The 14,609-nt window shown below is 39.7% G+C and overlaps 1 protein-coding gene across 7 annotated transcripts in view; it reads left to right on the top strand.

The window, feature by feature from the left end:
• Window positions 1-13,959, top strand: part of smarcd3b (SWI/SNF related, matrix associated, actin dependent regulator of chromatin, subfamily d, member 3b) — a 56,275-nt gene extending 42,316 nt beyond the window's left edge. For all 7 annotated transcript variants that reach the window (XM_049565174.1, XM_049565176.1, XM_049565175.1 and 4 more), the window contains 7 exons: window positions 1,858-1,959; window positions 2,264-2,425; window positions 2,693-2,790; window positions 5,107-5,242; window positions 6,939-7,061; window positions 9,610-9,711; window positions 9,812-13,959. In XM_049565174.1, coding sequence (XP_049421131.1) covers window positions 1,858-1,959; window positions 2,264-2,425; window positions 2,693-2,790; window positions 5,107-5,242; window positions 6,939-7,061; window positions 9,610-9,711; window positions 9,812-9,865 — 777 coding nt within the window. In that variant the 3' untranslated portion in view covers window positions 9,866-13,959. The remainder of the gene's footprint in view (window positions 1-1,857; window positions 1,960-2,263; window positions 2,426-2,692; window positions 2,791-5,106; window positions 5,243-6,938; window positions 7,062-9,609; window positions 9,712-9,811) is intronic.
• The last annotated feature ends 650 nt before the right edge of the window (window positions 13,960-14,609 follow it).

The raw sequence follows: 14,609 nt of genomic DNA, 5'->3' as shown, positions 1-14,609 counted from the left end.
TCAGTGACGACCTCTTCATCATGCAGAGGAGAGACGTACACTGAAAACATTTTTTTTTTTTGTGATGCCTGGTTAAGCTTGAGCTGCAATCACCCCAACTAACCTGCTTCTTTTTGACATCCCCGTTGGATAAATACACAGTAAAAGAGACAGAGAGTGGACTGCCCTCTTCCTTTTTTAATAACTTGATTTTCTATGACAGCAGAAAATAGAGGTTGTGGGGTTTTTTTTTTGTTTTTTTTGTTTTTTTCAAAATTGCAAGGTTGTTTTAACATGCAGGTGTGAGTGCTGGAGAAAACAAGTGCTTACATATTAAAAACAATCATTAGCTGCCCTTCACTTTGTATCTTCACAAAATGTATTGACTTTAGAAAACCCACTTTAGGAGTTCCAAAGTGAAAATTATGACTTCTCAAGGTTCCTCCTTTTAAGAGGGTATTTTGGCAAGGCACTGAGGTGCATCGCTTTGAATGATTTTCCATCAAAAGAAATTTTTCTCTACCTTGAGGTACAATCAGCACTTAATCTGTTCTGAGTCAGCCATTGGTTGGAGGAAAACATTACTCTGTATAGCATGCCAAGTTACTGCAATCCACTGTACTGAAGATGGTGCTTAAAGTGCTTTTCTTTTCAGTTCCTGAGCAGTTAAGATAATATGGAGATGTAAAAGGCATTTCATCTGCGGTTAGATACAGAAGAGGTTCCGATGAATGCAAAGACTGAATCACAGAGTCTTATGTTGTATTTGAGCGGGTTGATATTTAGTTTATCTGTTATTTCACTTCATGTGTGCGCTGACAGTGTGATCCTGTTGAGTGTGATAACATTCAGCTGCACAGCCACATGGTTAACCTTTTGCTATCTTGGTTGCTCGGCACACTGTGCATGGTTGGTTTGCAGAAATTTAACCTCTCATCAAACCACAGACTCTAGGTCAAGATCAAGTCTGCCAGATACAGGTGCACTCAGATGGCTTCTTTGTTTTCTTTTTGTTTATTGTGCCAAATCTCCAGCCTCAGACAGCCTGCAGATTCATTAAAGCCCCTGGAAACTGGTTTTGAAATCTTTCTATCTCTCTATAACATTCAGTATTGAGCAACAATAAGATTTAAAGTAGGTGTAGGGAATATGAAGGTATGTTACACCGTGTGAGACAGGGGCGCCATCTTGTGAGGACTGCGCTCTGCTACTTCTGCCTGCTATGGTGGTTAGTTGCTTACCTTTGTGTTTTGTTTGACTAATTGGGCCAAAGAGAGGAGAGCCATGTTTTTTGTGAGTATGACTGTGCTCCCACGGTTTGCTGGTTTGTGAGTTAGCAGATCTTCCACCGAGCCCCTAAGGCTGTTAGATGAAGCCTGGGACCGGTCTCTGACCCCATGGGAGCTATGGCACATGACTCATGTGCAATGTAACTGGAGCTACGATGTTGGAGGGTTAAAGCAGACAGCATAAGAATTAAAGAAAATAAAGGCAGAGGTTGCCCTTGGCTCTTTTTGGATCTGCTCGAATGGATGGCGGCTGATATACAGTAGAACATTGTTAAATATTTATACTAACCAGGAGAAATTTCAACTGGTTGCAATCTGCAGTCATCGCTGCTAGATGCCACTAAATCCTACACACTGTTTCTTTAAACCTTCAACATAATTCAGCATTTATAGGTAGGTGGTTATAGTGTTATAGTAAGACGCTGGTTGAGAATAAAAAAGGTTTCGAGGGCTTCTAAGCAGGAATTAATCAGCGATTCTTATTACTAATGTGTGAAACAAAGAGAATGGTGTGAAATTGATCATTCAGTCAGAACAAACAGCCTCAGCATGGGGTGTGTAGTGAACACGTGGTGCTCTGCTCTTTCAGTGGCACCGCACGCCCACCACTCAGGAGACGGACGGCTTCCAGGTGAAAAGGCCGGGAGACGTAAGCGTGCGCTGCACTCTGCTGCTGATGCTGGACTACCAGGTGAGGGCGCCACACAGTCTCACTCCTCTGACCACAAATAGACTCTCTCTCTCTCTCTCTGTTACTACTCTGTGACTAATCTGTGCCATGAAATCGGCCGTTGTAGTGACAACCTGCAGGCCTCGCGTCGCTGATAACCACCAGTCTACAGAAACATTACAGAGTGCATTAAAGACCATTTTGAACCTGACACCCGTCTCCACGCTGGAGGAAATATGATAAGGATGTCAGATGAGATGATGTAAAGGCTCCGAGGTGGGCGTTTGTGCAAAAGTGTTGTAATGCGATTATATCGTCTCCGCAGCCTCCCCAGTTTAAGCTGGACCCTCGCCTGGCTCGCCTGCTTGGCATTCACACTCAGACTCGCTCCTGCATCATCCAGGCCCTCTGGCAGTACGTCAAGACCAACAAGCTGCAGGACTCCCATGACAAGGAGTACATCAACTGTGACAAGTACTTCCAACAGGTATGGGACTCTATGTGCTGTAAATCTCACTGCTGTTGCATTAATATTAATATCAGTGTTGCTGAGAATCTGATAATACTGGGACAACGTGAGTAACATGAAATATATCTATCTTGCAGCACTGACTACTATATAAAGTCTGTACCCACATGCCTCAGTTTTTTGTAAAATCAATTGACCTTGCCAAAGTTATCAATACACCCCATGTGATATGTGTGTTGGCACATTAATTTACTCTAAACACACGTAATATTTTTACCTCCACAGATCTTTGACTGTCCTCGGCTGAAGTTCTCTGAGATCCCTCAGCGTCTCACCAACCTCCTCTTACCCCCCGACCCCATCGTCATCAACCATGTCATCAGGTAGATTCCTGTTTCACTGCATATAGACCTTATTTAACTTGATTTATTTATGTAGTACCTCTCACCGTCAAAGTGAGTCACAGATTATACAAAATAGTACGTCTGCACCCTCCTAACAAGAAAACGTGTCAAACAAAGATAATACACAAAAGCAAGTTTATAAAAATGAGTTTTTATTAGTGATTTAAAAGAAATCAGAGAGGTTGTTGTTGTAAATCTAAATCAGGGGACTGTTAGTAGGTTTTTTGTCGTACAATCTGAGATTGCGTGCAGGTAGATTGGGGCCTAACCCTAAAATTTCATAAATACATGCTTGTGCTAGACCATGTAGTATTTTCAAAGTAGGCGAAAGCCAGTGCAGGGAGGCTAAAAATGGGGGTTATGTGACGTCTTTTGTTTGATCCAGCTAACAGTCTTCCCGCAGCATTTTGTATAACTTTAAGGTGTGAGCATTTTTATTATTCAGGCAGGTAACCAGGAAAAATCCTGACTAAGATCAAGGTGACAAAAGTATAAAGAAGTATGTATTAGAAAGAGTTTTAGCAGTGGTGGAAGAAGTATTCAGATCTTTTACTTAAGTAAAAGTAGCAGTACCACAGTGTAAAAATATTCAGTTGCAAACATATTTAAGTAAAAGTACATCAAAAGCATCTAAGTATAATTAAAGTACCAAAAGTAAAAATGCTCATTATGCAGAATGGCCCATTTCAGAATAAATATATGTTACTGGATTATAATTATTGGTGCATTTATGCATACATAATACAGCTGGTAGAGGTGAGGCTCATGTTAATTACTTTAATATGCTGCCAGGTAGCTCAGGCTATAATAATGTCTAATATATTAGTTGATTTTATGTTTTGTATTAAAACTGCAGATAACTTTTTTAGCAAATATGACAAAAAGTTATGGTTTTTATAGCTGTCACCATGTCCTGACAGTAGTACACAAGGCATATAAAAAAACTCATGCTCCTCCTTCTCCTCTTTGTGCTCCTCATGGCATCATGAAAACAGCCAGTCAGTCATGTCAATCACCGCTTGTTATCTGTGATCAAACTGTCAAACTAGGCAGCGCTGATCAAATATGAATCAATATTCTGTTACTGCATTGCCTATTTCTCACCTCAGATGTTTTCAGATTATCTTTTCAGTGTACTGTTTAGCTGTAAAATGAGAACATTTGCTCCGACTGGTGGGCAGTGCTTCGTTTTAGCTTGACTTTTTTAAACATGGCAGCCGGGTCACAAAATTTCTCATTTTCCAGCAGTCCACCAAAATATGTTTCTGAAAACATCTGAGGCGAGAAATAGGCAATGCAGGAACAGAATCTTGATTCATATTTGATCAGCGCTGCCTAGTTTGACAGTTTGACCACAGTTCATAAGCAGTAATTGACATGGCTGACAGCTGCTCTCTGAAATGACCTGTGACTGGCCAAAATCTTCCATCTGGACTAGATTGTCTAAAGCCTGAAAACAGAGCCAAGCAGAGGTGCAGAGGTCTAGTGTTCTCTCACACCACTTTAATTAGAATATACTCAAAGGTTATTATGGGATTTTTCCTGAATAACACCAACATTAAACTGCATACCCAAGGTTTAATAATTTAAATCTGCAAAGTAACTACAGCTGTCAGATAAATGTAGTGGAATAAAATGCACAGTGTTTGCCTCCAAAATGTAAAGTAGAGGTATAAAGTACCATAAAATGGAAATACTGTAAAGTAAAGTACAAGCAACTCAATATTATACTTAGGTACTGCACTTTGATATGTATGTATGTTGATTTTGTTCCTGCTTTTGTAGAAAGAAGTGACATTTAAAAAAATATTTTATTAAAACAGCTATAAAACTTTTCTTTGTTTTCTTAGTGTGGCCTCATGAGTTAGAAAATGTGTCTTCAAGACTTTTCTTATTAATTTGGATGTATTGTTTTTCTTTTACTTTCAATTAACTTTATTGCTCAATATAAAAATAGGATCATTTCAAATAAGAAATAAAATATAATAAGATTAATAAACCACTCCTGCACCACAAGTGTTGGCCATTGGACTTCATAAACCATACGTGGTAGCAGCTGACTGCACAGTCAAAACCTAATTAATGCTTTTGTAGGTTTGTCACATAAACACACTCAGAACTGTTATTATTCACTGTACAAATGCAAACAAAAAAAGAAAAGAGACGTCTAAGTAGGGAACATGGATTCAGTAATCTTCGGGCACTGTGGCATGCTTTTAAGGATTTATTGAAAGATCTCTCTCTCGGCTCTGTAATGATTTTCCTTTGCATAAATTAACGTTCGCTTTCTGTCAGCGTGGATCCCAACGACCAGAAGAAAACGGCCTGCTACGACATCGACGTGGAGGTGGAAGACCCCCTGAAAGGTCAGATGAGCAGCTTCCTCCTCTCCACCGCCAACCAGCAGGAGATTGCCTCGCTTGACAACAAGGTGAGAACACAAAATACTACATAATGTGGACTGATTCACCTTTGGTGCTGTAAATCTCACCGAGGTCCCAAACCAAGCTGCCTCATGGGAACAACCAATTTTACTGCATATATTTTTAACAGGAGCTTTTGTTTAATAGAGTAGTTTGTTTGCAGTGGATTTCACGCCCTTCAGTTTTAAATGTGGATGCCGTTAATGTTGGAAAGATTTATGCTTAACAGACACATTTGAACTTGTAAGCTGACATTTGTTCAAAATTCAATAATACTGTCCCCGGTGGTACAAAACACACACACCAGCAAGTATCACCGCTCAGTGGTGGAGGTATATCTACTTAAATTCTGTTGTTGAGTTCAGTTTTGAGGTACTTATACTTAACTCAAAAGTTTTTTTGTCCTTTTTACTCCACTACATTTATTTGATTCCATAGATACGACTTACTTTGCAAATTCAGATAATAATGAAACATATAAATCCACTAATAAATGATTATATATTATGGTGAGTCTTTTGTGGGACAGGTTCGGCTCCATACTGCATGCCATCTCCTGTATCTCTCCCGCCTTCCCGTCTATCTTTGGCTGTACTATCATTAAAAAAATGTGAAACGACCAAAAAAAAAAAGATTATTACAGGTTAAGAAACCCAGCAGTATATGAAGAAATAAAAGTTTGCCTCCACCTTTATGAGCTACAATATAAATGTGATGTACACATTAACACGATACCAATTACAGTCCATTAATGTAATATGAAATGGCCACTCTACATAATGAGTACTTTTACTTTTGGTACGTAAAGGTATTTTGATGCCAATACTTTTGCATTTTTACTTGAATAAAATTTTGTTACCTGTAACAGAGTATTTGTACACAGTTTTATTGCTACTTTTACTTTTTATATCAGAGTACTTCTTCAAACCACTGTTAAATGTATGAACACAAAATTATTCTTCTCTTTTTTTCATGATGGCAGAGATATGTCTCTTTTTTCATCTATTTTTTTTTTTCAATTCATTCACCTGTACTTTTGAGAATATCGCCATTATTGTTGTCAAAAATTGTATCAAAATGTATTGATTCTGAATATTCAAAATGATTTTCCACAGCATCAATATACCGTTATCAGCTGTGCTTTGTTGCTGTCTATTATCATTAAAGTTAACTACAGTCATTCTACTGTTCTCTACTACTAGCCAAGAAAAGTCATTTTTGTCATGTTACGGCCTTTTTATGGTTATCTTTTAAGAAATAGTTTATTTCATCCCCTCAATGTCAGATTTTTCCTGTAGTGTCAAAAATGGTATTGAATATCTATTTTTCTAGGAGTTGTGTTGAAGTTACATATCCCGCCATGGTGGCAACACTTACTGCCATACTTTCAGCACAGCTGCATGTTGTAGAACTGCCTATACTGAAGTGCATATTTAGTTGTTGTTGCTTCTCCTGATGGTAACATCTATAAACCTGTCATTTCTTGTAGAACTGTGTGTTTCTGATTTATAAATGTTGTGTGTGGAAATGATTTTAATTCTGAGACTTGACACTGAATCATTTTTATTTCATTTTGCCATTTTGGATATTTTTGTATCAGTATACATAGATTATTCAGCTGTGGTCGCTGCTGTCTTTACACTTAGAGTCAAATGAACAAAAGAAATTGATTTGATGCGCGGTATGTGACTGCTCCTTTCTCAGATCCATGAGACCATCGAGTCCATCAACCAGCTGAAGATCCAGAGGGACTTCATGCTCAGTTTCTCCAGAGATCCCAAGGGCTACATCCAGGACTGGCTCAAATCCCAGAGCCGAGACCTTAAGGTTTGATATTTATATGCACGCACACTCGAGTCAATTTAAAGCTCCATTGAAACAACCAGCTGCCTTTATTTGGGCATACTGTTTGTTTCTGGTGGATATTAAAATGCAGAGGGTTCTAGCAGCTGTTGTTACTCTGAATATCAAGGTCCTACTAAATATATTTTCAGTTTATGTGATGTATTATATATTAATGATAAATTATTTGTAGACTAAACTAACCAACAGTTTAAACAGTTAAATTAGCTTTATTTTCACCAGCTACAAAAAATGCTGCATATACAGTGTTGGGGAGTAACTAGTTACATTTTATTAAATTACTAAATCAATGTTATTAGAATCAGATACAGTTAAGTAAAAATTAAATTACATTTACTAATCAAAATGTTGATGATTACAAAGGGGTTACATTCAAACATATTCTTTTTGGTGAAAGGATGTACAACATTTATTCTGTTGCTTTGAATCTTTTCACAATGCAGGGATGCCTTTTTTGGCATGGACTATTTCCTGGTGTCTCTTTTTGGCATAGACTATTTCCTGACATATTTCAGCTTCATTGCCCAGCTTAAAACATTTGTTTAAAAGGTAATAAAAACATAATGTAATATGTTACAGCACTTTGATGAAGTAATTTAAAAGGTTATGTTAATTATGTTTTTAACAGGGTCATTACTTATCTGTAACCTATTACATTTCCACAGTAACCTTCCCAACACTGTATACATAATAATATAATGTCACACTGACAAGTCATTCTGCCGCCAAAGTACTTTTCCTTTGATACTTAGATACTTCTGTACTTCCATAAGATTTTTAATGTAGGAGTTTTACCTTAGTTTTACCGTATTAATAAGGTAATTTTGGTATTTTACAACCTGGACCCTTTTCCCATGTTTTGTAATGGGGGGAGGGGAGGGAGTAATGGAGACAACAACTTTTGAAATTGGTCCAATATCAATTCAATGTCAATATCATTTTATTTCCATTAGAAATGCTTGTTTTTGCCTCTTAATGTCTGACAACACCATGGAAAGGATCCCTACTGTTTAAGAGTAAGATTGTTTTTGTTTGACCAGAAACAGCCACAGAATCGCCATAGCCAAACCCACCAGACTCCATTTAAATAAACAGTAATTTTATCATTGTAAAACACACTTTATTCAAAGTCAACGGAAACAAACTATACAAAAGTTGTCTTGGTTCATCTTTTCACATATCTAGCAATGACCAGTTCTGGTTTGGTTGAAATAAACCCATAATTCCCCCAGTTAGATGTGAAAATATGCTGCCTCTATACACACTAAAATTACTGTTTTATTTAAATGGAGCATGGTGAGTTTGACAATAGCAATTTTGGGGCTGTTTCTGGTTAAAGAGAAAGAATCTTAATCTTCACAAAAGGTCTGTCTCTGTAGGGATCCTCTACTTAAAGGTAGTTGGTAATGTTGGAGAGCTAGCAAGATTTGAAAGCGGCACCTCCTCTAAGCTCCACCCCCTCCTCCCCCTCCCGTCAGTGCTCCGTACAAAGCCACGGCCCCACACAAGCTTGAACGCGCATCCTGCAGTCAGCAGGGCAGAGGAGAGCCGAGTAAAATAACAAATCCCCCCGAAGCAAACAAATAATGACCTGTCCAACAGAAAGACAGCAACCTCTGCATCACTTTTCAGGCCCTTCAGCTCCCTCAGTTGTCTTCACTGTTCAAAAGCTGCACGGATGTTGATGTCTGGTTTGTCCTCTCGCTTTATCCTAAGCCTTTTTCGTCGCAGCCTTTTCTGCCTCTGACTTTCCTTTCTCAGCCTGTTTAGCGGGGCAAGCCGTTAAAAATAACGCTGGAAGTGGTAGTTTTGGCTGCATTTTCTCTGCCATTGTTCAGCAAACTCCTGCTAACTCGGTATTTCTGCTGAGGAGTGTGCTGAATATTTGCGACAACGGTGGCACGTGATGAGTGCACACAGGGAGGAGGGAGGGAGGGACAGAGGGGGGGCTCGGGCAGGACGAGACATGAAGGCATCTGATTGTATCTTTCCATTCGCACCGAATGGCAGGGATTGGTCAGAGTTTTTACAGGCCTGCAGCTGCCACAGAGGTCGGATTTTTTTCATTCCTTTTTCTGAACACATTATGTATTGACTACTCTCAGGATGGAAGGACCATTTCACCCAATATAACAAGAAGTGTTTCTGAACAGGATTACCAACTATAACTTTAATGTTGTCAGACACATTTTATAAAAATCTGAGCCTGTCAGTGGCAAAAACAAACACTTTAAGCACATTGGCGTTGCACAAATGCCCTGAATGGTGACATTGTAGTCTGTGTTGCGGCTGCCAGCTGCAGCCCCCATCTGAACTGGACCAGTTTCAAAAACAGTTGCTCCCATTAGTCATTTAGACATAAACAGTAGAAAATTGAGTCCAGGTTTGAAAATACTGAAGTTGACCTCTCAGTAAAAGACCTGAATACTTGCCATTCGTCTTGCCACATATAATATTTATGCTGGTTATGATTTAGTCCTATCATTAATGACTTCCCTCTCATTGGCTGTAGTTAATGACAGACGTGGTGGGGAACCCTGAGGAGGAGAGGAGGGCGGCGTTTTACCACGAGCCCTGGTCCCAGGAGGCTGTCAGCCGCTATTTCTACTGCAAGGTGAGGAAATGTCTTTTACGCTCACTTCACAACAACCCCTCTCTGGCTCTGCCTCCAGGAGCTCTGATGACGTATTTCTTTTCTCCTCTTTCCTCGACAGATCCAGCAGAGGAGACAGGAGCTGGAACAGGCCTTAGCTGTCCGCAACACCTAAACCAAGGCCCTCCTGAATCCCTGCATCTGATATCAGAGCTGTGTGTGTGTATGTTTGGATGTGTGTGAGGTCATCGCTGTAGTCTGGTGAAACCTTACACCTCTAGAAATGTAAGTAACTAAAACAAACAAAAAAAAACATCCTTTGCTTTCATGATGAAAGAAAATGCAATTTCTTTCCAAAGATTTGAAATGAAAAGGGAATCTAGAGGAGGAGTTTTTCACACAACAGCAGCGATGTGGACGTGTGGCCCAGAAGAAGCCCAGATCTCGCGCGTCCACTGCATATTTGTTCCCGTATTGTGCAGGACTGTGAGGACATCATCATTAACCGCATGTATCCGGCTGCACCCTCAGAGGTCGAGCCCCTCAGACCGCAAGCATCCTCAGACTCACTGCCTAATAAACAAAAACCTCCCCCATCATCGCTCCTCTCTGCTTCTGTAAATACGTCGCAATCATGTCAAGACAGACTCTGAACCGGCTGCTCACACACCGCTGTGTTTTCGGATTCTCATCTTGAAAGAGTTTGCTGCTGCGTCCGACATGATGTAACCCGGTGTCACAGTCAATCCTTACGGCGCTCTGGATAAGTCTTCGTATTTTATGTGTTCCAACTCTTTCTGTTTGATTGTGAGTGTGACTGTGTGTGTTTTTTTTGTTTGTTCTCATTAGGAGAGTGGTGTTTTTTTTTTTTTGTTTTTTTTTTTCAAGACTGATTAATTACACCAGCAAAGTGAAGATTACAGTGTGACACATTGGGTTGCAGGGAATCAGTTCTATCTATTTTATTCATTTTCAGGTTGGAGTGAATCAATTGGAAAACCTCCAGTGTGTCTCATTTTAGTCGCATTCGCCAGTAAACAGACTTCTTTTTACAGTAATTCCGACAACAGTATTAGGTAACTTAAGTATTATCACCAAGAGAATAGTGTTTTAATGAAGGAGAAGCAAAGTATTGATCATCAACATAATTTCTTCCCTTAAAGGGACAGTTTGGATTTTTGAAGAGGAGCTGTATGAGGTACTTATCCATAGTTGGTGTATTACCTACAGTAGATGGTGGTCAGTATGCCCCCAGTTTGGAGAAGCAGACAGGCATACCGCCACCACAGAAACTCAGCAATGTACTGCTGTGAATAAAAAAAAAAGGCAACATAAAGAAATCAACATCAGTCCAAGTGGACAGTATATTCATAATATTCTATACCGTATTACCTTGCGGTTAGGCAGCCCTTTCCTTTGGCACTACATTTCTCAACCGGATAACATATATTCCTACGCAAAAGTCCAACTGTGCCGTGCACTGTATTATGCCTCAGGTTAGGTTTTGGGGGTGAGAAAAGGCTGTTCTCGATCCAACTGAAATGACACTTTGCTAAAGATGTTTAAGATGGTGCATGCTTAAAACAGAGAAATAAAAACAGTTTTGGCTAATTGCAAAGCAAATTGCCAGTTAAAATTATGCTAAATAGCTACAAGTAATTGAAACGACTTACCAAACAAGAAGTCAAGTGTGAAGCGCTGGCATCTGGTGGTTCAGAAAGAACTTCACGTCATGTTGGAACCAAGTCCCACTCATGGCAGCAGTAGCTCTCTGGGTCCAAAAGCATGCATTTAGCGTTTTGATTGTTAGCTTGTGCTCTTTCTTTACCTCCAGTTTCCACAGAAGTTTCCCCTTTTACTCTGTTTTCCGGCCCGTTCAGTCCCTAGCCATAGAAGTTGTTCTTCTCTACACTCTTTCACAAAGGTATCCCTTTGTCTCCACAGTGAACAGCGTTTCATCGTAGCTCTCAATTACAGATTTTTAAAATTTTCTTGTATTTGTTATCTCTTTAAACCTGATGGACAATACAGTGACCATGCTTATGCGTAGAAATACACAAGTTAAATGGTTGAAAAAATGCAGAGCCAAAGGAAAGGGCTGCCTGACAATATGGCGTCCACTTCGACTAATGCTGACATTTTTTAGATAGGCCTTTTTAAAGTGGCTAAAGTACATTTAGCTTACAAAAATCATCCACAGCACTACATCACTGAGCTTCTGTGGCAGTACTGCCTGCTTCTCCAAACTGGGGGTGTGCTGACTGCCATCTACTGTATGTAATACACTGACAGTGGATGAGTGCCTCATAGAGCCCCACTTCAGAAAATCAGCACTGTCCCTTTAATCATAGCAAAATGACAAATATGCCTCTACATGTTGGGACTTGTCGACTGATTTGTTTTGTCATTCACTGCCTCTTCCTTGTGTAGTATTCTGCCAGTCAATGTGCTGAAGGTGTTACCAAAGGTTGCAACAAGAAGAAGAGAAACACGATCACTGAAATAGAAGTGGGCAAAAAAAAATCCTCACCTGGGTTTAACAGAAATTGCAAAAACATATCCTTGTAAGGTGGTTGTGACAAATCTGAGCAATTTGAAAGGGGCTTAGTCCTGGATGTTTGCCTTTTGTAGCCAATTAGGCCTCAGGTCTCTATAAACAAAGCCTGAAACTGTTATTGCAGCGAGCACTTGAGCCCAGGTCTGGAGGTTTTTGTCCATTTCTACACTTTTTATGTTACATGAAGAAGAAAAAAAAAAAGTTTTTCTTTTCTAGAGATGTGAATGTAAATATGTTTTCCCTGAAGAGGGCCAACTGTACAGTATACGACAGACTATTGTGTGTGTTTGTTTTGGGGAGGGGGGTGTGAGTTACATGGTGCATTATGGGAGCTCCATGAGTTTTGAATTAGTAGGGCAGGAATGTTAGTGTTCCTCTGTGTACTATCTTGGGTCGGGGTGGTTTATTTTAGGTCCATCCCGTTAACTATCGTGGGAGCTGGAAGCTGCAACAAAGAAAGACCTCCCTCGCTTTGAATCTCAGTAGCTGTTACCACACGATATAATCTGCACCGATCTCCTTTTACACTTTTTTTAATGACACTTGACTTGTATGTATATGTTGTAATGTCAGATGGAGGATTTTTTTGTGTCAGCAGTCTGAGCTGGAACCTTTTTCTGGGTTTCTTTGCACTGTGCTGTAGTTCTGTTGTCGGGACTCGTCATCACGGGTGAGACCTTTATTATCCCAGCATACACAAAAAGTGATTGGATGATTTCACGATGACCTATGCATGCTCCATGGACATTAATTACTACATCTGATGAGATAGTGTGTGTAAATATAAAAAGATGGCATAGCAGTCTATGTGACGAGCAAAAGACTTTTGTTGAAATGCCTTCTGGAAACTTTTTTGCCAAAAATGATATGCCCTACCAGCAACTAACTGTAGGTGTGATTTTTTCTGAACTGTGTTTTTGTTACTAGGACTAAGTTATATTAACTGCACTCGTTAGAGGAGAAACAGTAGTCAATGGTAGTATCTTAGTCCTGCGTCTGACCAGGAGTGATTTGTCTTTGTATGGCCAGGGCATTCACATTGTTGTCATACAGTCACTAATTCACTTGCACCCTCTTGTGGAGGAAACGAGAAGCTGCAACTCCTGGGTGACCTCAGCTCCGAGCGCCACAGCATCAGAATATCTGACGGAAACGTTAACAAGACTACTGCGTCTCCTGTTGCTACACCCTGACATACTGTGGACATGTTTGTCTCACTCCCTGCATGTGTTTGTGAAGAGTGGGAAGTGCTCTTTCTCTCTGTTTACACTGTTGTCAGAGCGTCACCAACAGGGAGATGATAGTATACATAATAACACTGTATATCTGTAAAGAGCAAATTCGTTTGGTGATTACATTCAACTGAAAAAAAAGAAAAAAGGGAAAACAGCTGTGACATTGCGAGACAGCCTGGATGTAAATAAAGAAGCGCTTGCCAAAGTTTGTAAATGCCACAGTATCTGAAGTGTCTTTTTTTCCATCTTTATAACCACGGCGGATGACGAGACAACAGGCCCCTGGGCAGAGATATGGAAAAAGCCCCACCACCTCTCCTGAACAGGAGCAAGACACACAGACTGGTGGTGGTTTTGCCTCTTTTTTGTTTTTGTTTTGCATCTTTCTTTAATTGTTGTGCACTTTTTTGTGGTTTTGTGTCTCTTTAAGGTTGTTTGGTGTGTTTATTTGGTCATTTTATATCTCTTTGCAGTTCATTTGCATCTCTTTGTGGTCTTTTTGTTTCTCTGTGTGCTAATTTTGAGTCTCTTCCTGGTTCATAATTTGAGTGACACTTTGCAAATGAAGGCTGCGGGGCCCCTGATACTTGTGGCCCCTGGGCCTGTGCCTAGTGGGCCCGTTCAGTTATCCATCCATGTATATGACTACAACACATCAAAGTGGAGGCACTTTTCTTGTGCACGTAATAGAAACTTTACTCAGACCACAGCTTCCCCTTTAGGTTAACAATGTCATCACTTTTTTTTTTGGTGCTTTGCTGCAAAAATTTACATATCATTGTGTCAAACTGAACCTCTTAAAGCGACCTAACTTCTAAATGTTTTCCAAGGTGATATTATGCGTCAAAAAATATCTTGAAATAAAAGCCAGGATGCTTTTTTGATATTTTTCAAAAGGAAAATGAGTTTAAGTTATTCCTAAAGCTACAAATTGTAGAGCTGGTCCTTCAGTGTTTGATGTTTCTGCCATTGCTCCATACAAACAAAATAAGGCATGAATTCTGGTTTATATCTGGTTTAGCAACTCTAGATTGTAGCTTTTACTATGAAGAGATTCAGCTTTCTGTAGGATGTTTAAGAACCAGCAACAATACATGTACACAGTAAATGTCATTGACATTAAGGCC

The sequence above is a fragment of the Epinephelus fuscoguttatus genome, linkage group LG21 (assembly GCF_011397635.1).
Source record: "Epinephelus fuscoguttatus linkage group LG21, E.fuscoguttatus.final_Chr_v1".
NCBI lineage: Eukaryota > Metazoa > Chordata > Actinopteri > Perciformes > Serranidae > Epinephelus > Epinephelus fuscoguttatus.
Note: the sequence above shows the minus strand (reverse complement) of the source record. Positions and strands in the feature narration are given on the sequence as shown.